This window comes from Nerophis ophidion, linkage group LG04 (genome assembly GCF_033978795.1).
Source record: "Nerophis ophidion isolate RoL-2023_Sa linkage group LG04, RoL_Noph_v1.0, whole genome shotgun sequence".
NCBI classification, from domain to species: Eukaryota; Metazoa; Chordata; class Actinopteri; order Syngnathiformes; family Syngnathidae; genus Nerophis; species Nerophis ophidion.
Window position 1 is genome coordinate 34237003 of NC_084614.1, and position 12172 is coordinate 34249174.

Sequence of the window (12172 nt, forward strand, 5' to 3'; positions counted from 1 at the left end):
TCTCTGTAGTCTCGACGTGGCGTAACGGGACGTTTTGTATTTAAGTGGTTGTCACGGTGCTGTGATGACGCCCTGCTGTGAAGTTCATGATGAGACGGGGTTCGGTCGTGGTGCTGGTCCCGGGGACGAGAGGTATAATAATGATCTCCATGGCGATAATGGAAATGATGGTCATTGTGGTGTCGAGCCGCAGAGTCTTGGCGACGATGGTGATCATCCGGGCTGTATCGCTCGCCATCATGTTTGTCTTCATGGCGATGATGATGAGCGGAACCATCATGGTCTCCATGGTCAGAAAAGACAGGACTGTAGTATCTGTGATGGCGGTGAGGACTTGCGTCGCGATGATGGTAACTGTTTGAGTCGCCACGGTGATGCTGGGGACGATTCCCTTGGTGGCGTTTACGAGATGGGGAACTGGAGCGATGCTGAGAAGTTTGTGACCGCGATGAACGTCTTTCCGGGCAGCTTTTGGGTCTGGGCTGCATGCGCTCGCCAGGGCCCGGCGAGTGGCGGCGGCGATGCTGGTGGGAGGATTTGGACTTGGGCAGCTGAGTGCTGGAGCTGGCAGAGTCGGCACTGACAGGTCGACTCCTCTGGCTGTTCTCCGACTTCCCTGATTTGACGTATCCGGTTTGTTTCTGTGCTTCTGTCACCCCTAAGGTGCTGAGTCTCATTGGGCTGAGCACCTGTCGGGTGATCTCGTTGAGGAAGGCGGAGAACTTCATTTTCTCTTTCAATAAATTTTGTTTGACTAGGATTTTTCTTTTTTCCAGTTCCTTTTCATCCTTGCTGGCGTCTTCTCCTCCTTCCACACGGCTAGTGAGCGCCTCCATCGATTTGGATTTGCGGAAATTGCCATCATTTGCTGATCTAATCTCGTCCTTTTGTGTCTTCTTCTGAGCGTCGTTGTCGGAAGACTTGGATTTCTGCTTCGGTAAACAATCTGCCTGACCGATCAAAGCCTCCTGGACAGACCTGGGCTTCCTTGAAATGTCCGTGCAAGACAAGGAGTGCTGAGGCCTCCTAAGGAGAAGTTTTCCAGAACCTTCGCTACTGCTCTCGGATGACAGACTGGAGGAAGATGCAGACAAAGAGGAGGAGGAGGAGTGAGAGAATGAGGAAGACGAAGAAGATGAGGTCGATGTCGAGGAAGAGGATGAGGAGGATTCGAATGAAGAAGAGAATGACTTTTCGGAAAGAGAGAGCCGGCGATGACGAGGGGTGCGGTGGTAATGGTGAAAAGGACGCTGATGATCACTGAGCAAGCTGTCTTCTGCCGTGGAATATGTGCTGAAGTATTTTCGAAACAAAAACAAGCCACACATTAAAAATTATCAAATCCATTTAAATAGTAAACAAACAGAAGAGAGAACTGAATAATATTTGAAATGACTCACTCCTGGGAGTCGTCATCTTCTGAGTGGTGGGAATGATGATGATGATGATGATTATGATGGGGATGACTATGGTCCTGTCTGGAGTGGTGCTGCTTCATTGCGTGACCTTTGACATCTGGCTTTTTGCTCTTGTTTTTTTCTTGATGGTCACACATTTCTGATTTTTCACCTTTCGATCTTCTGCTCATGCCCTGATGAAACAACAATAGTATCACATCGCAAATGTTTCCATTTTAAACATGTTATTAAAAGTATGATATATATACATTATATATTAAATCTAAAACATTGATATTTAAAAAAAAAAAAGAAATAATAAAATGTTTATTAGTATATAGTATTATTGGTATTAGTATAAAGTATATTGATGAGATACAGTACATACATACATGTTTAGCAGGTTTATGATCAAATTAACATATTCAAATACTGTAAAAAGTTTCAATACAACACATAATAAAGATTAAAAAAGTAAAAAATAAAAATTGTTTTCATTTTTAAAATGTTACAAAACATAAAATAATCATTATTGTACAAAACATTAATATTTATTAAAATATAATATATGAAAATTACAAACCCCGTTTCCATATGTTTTGGGAAATTGTGTTAGATGTAAACATGAACGGAATACAATGATTTGCAAATCTTTTTCAACCCATATTCAGTTGAATATGCTACAAAGACAACATATTTGATGTTCAAACTGATAAACATTTTTTTTTGCAAATAATCATGAACTTTAGAATTTGATGCCAGCAACACGTGACAAAGAAGTTGGGAAAGGTGGCAATAAATACTGATAAAGTGGAGGAATGCTCATCAAACACTTATATGGAACATCCCACATGTGTGTAGGCTAATTGGGAACAGTTGGGTGCCATGATTGGGTATAAAAACAGCTTCCATGAAATGCTAAGTAATTCACAAACAAGGATGGGGTGAGGGTCACCACTTTGTAAGCAAATTGTCGAACTGTTTTAGAATAACATTTCTCAACGAGCTATTGCAAGGAATTTAGGGATTTTACCATCTACGGTCCGTAAAATCATCAAAAACTTCAGAGAATCTGGAGAAATCACTGCACGTAAGAGATGATATAACAGACTTTTTATCCCTCAGGCAGTACTGCATCAAAAATCGACACCAGTGTGTAAAGGATATCAAAACGTGGGCTCAGGAACACTTTATAAAACCACTGTCAGTAACTACAGTTGGTCGCTACATCTGTAAGTGCAAGTTAAAACTCTACTACGCAAAGCCAAACCCATTTATCAACAATATCCTGAAACGCCGCCGGCTTGGCTGGGCCCGAGCTCACCTAAGATGGACTGATGCAAAGTGGAAAGGTGTTCTGTGGTCTGACGAGTCCACATTTCAAATTATATTTGTAAACAGAGGACGTGGTGTCCTCCAGAACAAAGAGGAAAATAACCATTTGGATTGTTATAGGCGCAAAGTTCAAAAGCCAGCATCTGTGATGGCATGGGGGTGTATTAGTGCCCAAGGCATGGGTAACTTACAGATCTATGAAGGCACCATTAATGCTGAAAGATCCATACAGGTTTTGGAGCAACATATGTTGTCATCCAAGAAATGTTATTTCAGCAAGACAAGTGTTACAACAGCGTGGCTTTGTAAAAAAAGAGTGCGGGCACTAGAGATGCGCGGATAGCCAATTATATCATCCGCATCCGCGTCACCAAAATCGCTTGATATGTACTTATGTAAGAGAAAATCATTCATATAGTTCATGAAAAAACAAGAACTTACTATTGATTAAGGCTAACTTAACAAGTTTGAATACATTCAAGCTGAAATGGTTTATTTCGCACAATGCAGCTTTTCAAAGTTTTGATCAATCTAGTTGAAAGAGCTGTAGAGTAACTAAGCAATTATGATATGTATGGCACACATAAATACATATTTACTTACAGTTTTAAAGCAGCTGTCAGGACGACGCAGGCAGAGATGTTCACTGGTGCAAAATGAGGTTCTCTCTGTAATGCACTTTCTAATTGAACACTGAAGCGTGTATTAAACACACACACACACGCACACACGCACACACACACGCACGCACGCACGCACGCACGCACGCACGCACGCACGCACGCACGCGCGCAATTCAATAAACTCCAGTGTCACCCAATGACATGCAGTAGGGGTCAATTGTTAGGATTAGACTTTGACAGCAACAGTGTTACTAAAAGGTATATGAAACAGATTAAAAAAAAACATTATACTGTACATTAACTAGGGGTTTCCCTATACAACTTTTCTTTTCTAATACCATATCGATATTGGAGCCTTGAGCATTGGCCGATACTGATATTAATCCGATACAAAATCAGCACGAATCATTGTATATGCCTGTATTATTTTGTAGTTTAGACTGTTTGAAAAGGTTTGTTCAAGTGAAATTACTCAAAAAACAGTGGTAGGTATATGAATGTACATATAAATGTGTATGAAAAGCACTAACCTTATAGAGAGATAGTACTTTATTGATTCCTCCAGGAGAGTTCCCCCAGGAAAATTAAAAATCAAAATTATGACCAGTGTTCAGACAAAAAAACGGCATTACTTAACGGCGTTACTGTTAGTTTTTCTAGTTACAAGTAATCAAAATAATTACTTTTATGTACATTACAACGTTGTACTCAATACGTTTCACGTAACGTGGCAAGCTACTTTTATCGGAGACAAGACAGCTTTAGAATCCCAGCAAGTTCAAATCAGAAAGTAGCTCCTTAGTAGTGCAAGCGGCAGCCACCACACACTTCTACTACTCCGGGGGAATAATGAACAATACCTACCATACTTCGTTTGTAGACAATGAGAGCCACAGCCATTGACACACTTTCATTGGCTTAATTAACTATCAGTGAAAACATTCCACAGGCCCTACCGTCAACAATCTTTTTACTGTCAGTACACTACCAATGCTGAGCTAAAACAGTCAATGAGCCTTTTATAGGCACACACTCACACACTCTTCTCTCATGAAACATCTCTTACCTGCATACACCAAATGTATGAAAGTTTGAAATTAAAGTAACACATTAATTATTTTCCCGAGTAATTAGTTACATCTTATAAAGAATATGTGTGTTAGTGATGCAATGACTATTTTGGTAAAAGATTGAGTAACTGTAATGAATAACTTTTGTTAAAGTATTATTTTTTAACACTGTTCATGACAGACTTTTATGCGTCTTTAAGTCAAAATCTGCCCAAGTAAACGTGCTGCAGGACTACTTATATCGGAACTCATAACGAAAATTTTAAATGCGAGCCGATATCTGATTTTTGCTGATATCGAGACACCCCTAACATTAATGTGCCAAAATCTAAGGAGTTCAATTGTGAAAGTCCAAAAAGAATATTTTTGAATGGCACAATGTATATTTTTGCAGCTGTTAAAAGCCATTTAGACTGAGTGATATTGTCAAAATGTTGGTTACCCTATTTAGTTACAAAACAGGATTAAAGTATAAGAATTGCCTGTCACTGTTTTGCACTATGTTGTCATGTTTGATTGGAAGTTCTTAATCATGAAAGTTGACCTGGATCTTGATATTAAGAACTTTTAGCGGTTGCTACTAAGCGATCACACAAACACCTTGACATAAATCGCCAAGAGTTATACATGGATCTTCTTAAACACACTGTCAGTCACCAGTTTTGTTCGCTAAATTGTACACTGTGAACAAATACCTTGATCACTTCTAGCTGACGTGACCACATAAATGTTGTTTGGTACAATTCCCCAATTTTTTTGTAGTCCATCCATCCATTGTGTCCTGTGTCCATATTTCTTAAATACAAGTGATTGTCATCAAAAATCAAATCAATGTTTGGATGTAAAAGTTATCATTTGTTGCCAATGAATGAGATGAAGCGCACAGACCAAACACCCATGCATGCTTAGTCCCGAGATATTGATCCATGCCCCTATTATGTCCATCTAATAATCAAAGCTAGCGCGAAATACATTGAACTCCGATTGGGTGACAAGCGACCCCAAATTGAAATGTGAACAAAAAATAAACACTTCAAAACTTTAGTTTAGTGGGGCACATAACAGGTCTGTCTTTTATGAAAGTACAATAATAATCACCGCCACTGGCACCTTTCCCCGCATCAATGGATTATGGCTCAGATCCACTGGACATCAATGCATGAACCTCCAGTAACAGTTTGGCAAACGCAATGGAAAGTTGGGGGAGGCAAGAGAACACATGCAGCCAAACACGTGATGTATCAGTGAATATTTCCACCCAGCACCCCATCAAGTGGGTATGAGGCTTCCACAGAACAGTAGATACAGTATGCAAGCACACACAGGAAAAAGATAAATGCAGTCATTTGGAACAGTACGCACATTCAGATAAGTTTACACCATAATAATAAGAAAAAGGTGCAGTTTAATAAAAAAAAATATCAGCATTTTCATGGACCTTGAAATATGACTGAAGACTGTGTTGTATTGCAGTGGTTCTCAACCTTTTTTCAGCGATGTACTCCCTGTGAACATTTTTTGATTCAAGTACCCCCTAATCAGAGCAAAGCATTTTTGGTTGAAAAAAAGAGATAAAGAAGTAAAATACAGCACTATGTCATCAGTTTCTGATTTATTAAATTGTATAACAGTGCAAAATATTGCTCATTTGTAGTGGTCTTTCTTGAATATTTGGAAAAAAATATATAACAATAACTAAAAACTTGTTGAAAAATAAACAAGTGATTCAATTATAAATAAAGATTTCTAGACATAGAAGTAATCATCAACTTAAAGTGCCCTCTTTGGGAATTGTAATAGAGATCCATCTGGATTCATGAACTTCATTCTAAATATTTCTTCTCAAAAAAGGAAATCTTTAACATCAATATTTATGGAACATGTCCACAAAAAAAATCCAGTGGTCCACGGTACCGGGCCGCAGAAGAATGTTTTATTCATTTTTATTTAAAAAAAAACAAAAAAAAAAAAATTTTTTTTTTTTTTTTTAATTAAATCAACATAAAAAACACAATATACACTTACAATTAGTGCACCAACCATAAAAACCTCCCTTTTTCATGACAAAAAAAAAAAAAGGAGCCCCCTCCCCCCCGGGCCGCGGGACAAATTATTAAGCGTTGACCGGTCCGCGGATACAAAAAGGTTGGGGACCACTGTTGTTAGCACAATACCAATGGGAGCAATTTGCAAAATGCGCAACAGCATTTTTCAAATTTGTATAATGCGCTATATTTTTGCAAATTGCTTCCAGCTATATATTTGAATAATGCGTGGTGCACATTTTCCAAACGAATGGGCGCAATTTGCAAAATGCGCAACCGCATTTTGCAAATTTGTATAATGCACAGTTTGTATGATGCACAATCTTTTTGGCAATTTTGGAAATTGCTTCCAGCTATATATTGATTGTGTTGGAAGTTCTGACTACTAACCCTAACCCTAACCGCTGTTCTTCTTCTGTTCGATGTAGCTTTCTGTGCAGAATTCCGCAAATTCTTCTTCAGCCGTCCTCAAACCATCCATTTGCACGGTCGCGCCATTTTCAAACAAAATCTCGTCTTAAATCTCGTCATGCATATCGATATGCAAATTGCTTGCGCACAATGGAAATGACGTATAATTTGCAAAGTGCGCGAATATTGCATTGTTGCATTTCTTTTCACAGTTTTTGAACTTACATTTATATTTTGTTGAAGTATTTTTCAATATATTTTATAAAGGATTTTTGAATTGTTGCTATTTTTAGAATATTTAAAAAAAAAATCTCACGTACCCCTTGGCATACCTTCAAGTACCCCCAGGGGTACGCGTACCCCCATTGGAGAACCACTGTTGTATTGCATAGTTCCTTAGAGATTTGAGAGCACAAAGCAAGTATACTTTATGATAAAAATCTTGTGAAAGCACAAACTGTGTTAAGAACATAAAGTAAAAAGTTCTTAGTTTTTTTTATAATCATTGTCCACATGACAGTGTACCACAGTATATATGCAATGTTTCAAAAAATAGGGTTGCAAATCTTTTTTCATGGAAATAAACTGTACATTTGCAAAATGTGCAATTAGTATAGTCTACAAAACGCCGGTCTTTTTAAAATAAATAATTGTACTCTAGATTAAAATTTGATGTGCCGCCTTTCGCCAGAATGCAGCTGACATAGGCTCCAGTGACCCCAATTGGGACAAGCGGTAGAAACGGATGGATATATATATACAGTAAACAATAGTTATAAGGGCCCAGGCTAAGACCGATTTTTTTTATTTTATTTTGATCTTCTATTTTTTTCTCCCACCCCCCCCTTGTTTACCTGTATCTTATCTTTTTTGTAAGGGGCGCTGGAAGCCGGCAGACCCGTCAGCGATCCTGTTCTGTCTCCCTGTAATGTTTGTCTGATCTTGAATGGGATTGTGCTGAACATTTTAATTTTCCTGAAGGAACTCTCCTGACGGAATAAATAAAGTACTGTCTAATCTAATCTAATCCAAAGGTACTGTTACACAGTCTACTTTACTGTACAGAAATGAACTTGTACCCCTTTATTTAAATATATAATAATAATAATAACAATATAATAATACACAGGAGTACACACACACACACATACATACATACATACATACATACATATATATATATATATATATATATATATATATATATATATTACATATACTGTATATATACATACATACATGTGTGTGTGTGTGTGCGCGTGTGTATAAAAAGACTACAGGACATACAGCACATAATGAAATGGGATTATCAACGCTTGGTCTAAATCAGGGGTCTCAAACTCAATTTACCTGGGGGGCACTGGATACAGAAACTGGGTGAGGCTGGGCCGCAAGAAAATATTTCTTAAAAAAAATCTAACATCCATCCATTTTCTGCCGCTTATTCCCTTTGGGGTCGCGGGGGTGCTGGTGCCTATCTCAGCTACAATCGGGTGAGGGGGAGGCTACACCCTGGACCAGTCGCTACCTCATCGCAGGGCCAAAATCTAACATGTATTCACCTATTTGAATGGCTTTCCTGCCCTAGCAACAATACTTGCCAACTCTCGATCTTTCTGGGAAACACCCGGATATCAGTGTCCCTTCCGGCAAATCTCCCGGGGCAAACATTCTCCCGGACAATAATTTTGAAGGCGTGCTATAATAGCACTGTCTTTAACGTCCTCCACAACATGCCGTCTCGTCCACTTTTCTACCATACAAACAGTGTGTCGGCCCTGCCACATATTGTGCGAAGCTTCTGCAGCCCACGGAAGTGACTGCAAGACTTATTTGATCAACAGCCATACAGGTCACACTGAGGATGGCCATATAAACAACTTTATCACTGTTATAAATATGCGCCACACTGTGAACCCACACCAAACAAGATTGACAAACACATTTTGGGAGAACATCCTCACTGTAACACAACATAAACACAACAGAACAAATACCCAGAATCCAATGCAGCCCTAACTCTTCTGGACTACAATAGGGGGCGGGGATGGGGGAGGCGGGGGTGTATATTGTAGCCCGGAAGAGTTAGGGCTGCTTGGGATTCTGAGTATATGTTCTGTTGTGTTTATGTTGTGTTACGGTGCAGATGTTCTCCCAAAATGTGTTTGTCATTCTTGTTTGGTGTGGGTTTACAGTGTGGCACATGTTTGTAACAGTGTAAAGTTGCTTATACGGCCACCCTCAGTGTGACCTGTATGGCTGTTGATCAACTACGTCTTGCGGTTGCTTACTGCGTCTACGGAAGCCAAATACTACATGTGGCTGGGCTGGCACGCCGCTTGTGCAGGTTGTAGAGGATGCTAAAGGCAGTGCCTCCACGGCGTCCCCTTAATATTTTTGTCTGGTGAAACTCAGCAGAATGAGTACTCCTAGAGTGGCACTGAAAGTTGTGAGTCCCCCGGAAAAATCGAGAGTACACTAGTATAACGCTGTAAAACGTCATCACAAAAAACTCACGGGCCCACACCAACATTAAATTTACACATTAAGGTGCGGGCCACAATTTAGTGTCCCACGGGCCGCAATTGGCCCCCGGGCCGCATGTTTGGGACCCCTGGTCTAAATGTATGTAAGCCTTTTTTAGATTTATTTTTAAAAATTACTTGCCTTTGTGCTTCCCAGCAACCAGAGGCAAACTTTATGGAGATCCATCCATTGATTCTATGCAGCTTTTCCCTTTCAGGGCCGCAGGGGGGCTGGCATGGAGTGCCGAATGTAAAGTTCAGTCACACTTTTTTTGCAGATATATTTCTCATATTTAACTAACTTTTCTCAAATTTGTCTAATTTTCATCACATTGAAGTTTAAATAAAATGTTGACTCTAAATATTATATATACTGTACATGTTAAATTATAGCCTAAAATCTAAATAAAAATCTATGTTAAATTGCGACCTAAACGTTAAATCTAAATCTAAAAGTGAGTGCTAAATGTTAAATCTAGACCTAAATGTTAAATCTTAATGTTAAGAAGAAGGCAGCCAAGATACTCAAGGACCCATCCCACCCCGGCAACAGCCATTTCGAATGGCTGTCTTCCGGCAGACGTTTCAGAACCATGCGAACCCGCACAAATAGACTCAAGGACAGTTTCTAACCCAGGTCCATAACTGCACTAAACGTAGCTGCAATGTAAAAAAAAATAAAAATAAAAATAAGAACTCCCTCGTGCAACATGAGGAAACCACCGGTCAATCACGATCCGGGACTGTGCAGTCAGTGGTTACATGCCAACTGGACAATATTTACCACATTTAATCCACAATAAAAAGCCTGCACCGCAATTGAGCCCACCCCCTCAGCACACTGGGAATCAGCATTACTCCTCTCTAGTCAGTTTTACCAGTCACCTTATACTTTTTATTGTCTCGTTTTTTACATTGCCTCTTAAAGTGGTCTTAGGCCATATTGTATATTGCATATTGTGTATATTGTGTTGTTTCTGTATATTGTGTGGTTTCTTCTTTTTTTAAATGCAAAGCACCTCAGGGAAGCAACCTAAATTTCGTTGGACCTGTACCTCTACATGCACAATGACAAAGATCTATCATTCATAAATATAAACCTAAATGTTAAATATAAATCCATCCATTTTCTACCGCTTATTCCCTTTTGGGTTTGCGGGGGGCGCTGGCGCCTATCTCAGCTACAATCGGGCGGAAGGCGGGTACCCTCTGGACAAGTCACCACCTCATCGCAGGGCCAACACAGATAGACAGACCACATTCACACTCACATTCACACACTAGGGCCAATTTAGTATTGCCAATCAACCTATCCCCAGGTGCATGTCTTTGGAAGTGGGAGGAAGCCGGAGTACCCGGAAGGAACCCACGCATTCACGGGGAGAACATGCAAACTCCACACAGAAAGATCCCGAGCCCGGAATTGAACACTGACTACTCAGGACCTTCGTATTGTGAGGCAGACACACTAACCCCTCTCCCACCGTGAAGCCCTAAATATAAATCGTAAATCTAAATATGAAGTCTAGATGTTAAATCTAAACCTAAATGTTAAATATATATCTTAAATTTAAATGTGAGCGCTAAATGTTAAATCTAATCCTGACTACTAAATATCTCGCCAAGTGTAAAGATGAATATTTATAGGCTTTTTGGCTGTGAGGCGGAATATTGACATCCTCCTATATATTCATCTTTACACTTTGCGAAAGATTTCGTGCTCACAAATAGATTTAACATTATGGTTTGGATTTAACAATTAGGCTTATTTTTAACATTTAGCGCTCACATTTAGATGTACAATTAACATTTAGATTTAACATTATGGTTTGGATTTAACAATTAGGTTTATTTTTTAACATTTAGCGCTCACATTTAGATTTCGAATTAATATTTAGATTTAACACATACATTAACATGCACCTGGGGATAGGTTGATTGGCAACACTAAATTGGCCCTAGTGTGTGAATGTGAGTGTGAATGTTGTCTGTCTATCTGTGTTGGCCCTGCGATGAAATGGCGACTTGTCCCTTGTCCCCAGCCCGAATGCAGCTGAGATAGGCTCCAGCGCTCCCCGTAACCCCAAAAGGGACAAGCGGTAGAAAATGGATGGATGGACATACATTTTTATTTAAGATTTAGGTTTAAGATTTAACATTTAGATATATTTAGGGTCAACGTTTAATTTAAACTTATATGTGATGTAAATTACTTAAATCTGAGAAAATTGAGTTACATCTAAAAAATATATCTGCTAGACAAGTGAGTGAACTTTTACATTCAGCACCCTATAGGCGGGAGTCTATCCCAGCTGCACTCTGGACACATCGTAACCTCATCCATGCAGACAACACGTTAGGGCCAATTTATGAAGCGGTTTCATATGTGTATATATATATATATATATATATATATATATATATATATATATATATATATATATATATATATATATGTGTATATATATACACAGTAAATCAGCCAAGATTCCTTGAGGATGTAAAATGGGTGCAAAATAACCATCTTACGCTTACTTGCAAAAAAAATAAACTCAATTCAAAAACAGAGTTAAAAATCCATCCATCCGAGGGTTACTGGTTCAATCCCCACCTTCTACCATCCTAGTCACGTCCGTTGTGTCCTTGGGGAAGACACTTCACCCTTGCTCCTGATGGGTCCTGGTTAGCACCTTGCATGGCAGCTCCCACCATCAGTGTGTGAATGTGTGTGTGAATGGATGATTGTGGAAATAATGTCAAAGCGCT

The 12172-nt window shown here is 39.2% G+C and overlaps 1 protein-coding gene across 1 annotated transcript in view; it reads right to left on the reverse strand.

Moving 5' to 3' along the window:
• si:dkey-273o13.3 (LIM domain-containing protein A) overlaps positions 1 to 3399 on the reverse strand; it is a 20128-nt gene extending 16729 nt beyond the window's left edge. The window contains exons 1-3 of the mRNA XM_061897907.1: positions 3336 to 3399; positions 1401 to 1591; positions 1 to 1293 (exon numbers count right to left, since the gene is read on the reverse strand). The exon at positions 1 to 1293 is cut by the window's left edge and continues 628 nt beyond it. Coding sequence (XP_061753891.1) covers positions 1 to 1293; positions 1401 to 1588 — 1481 coding nt within the window. The 5' untranslated portion in view covers positions 1589 to 1591; positions 3336 to 3399. The remainder of the gene's footprint in view (positions 1294 to 1400; positions 1592 to 3335) is intronic.
• Between the last annotated feature and the right edge of the window lie 8773 nt (positions 3400 to 12172).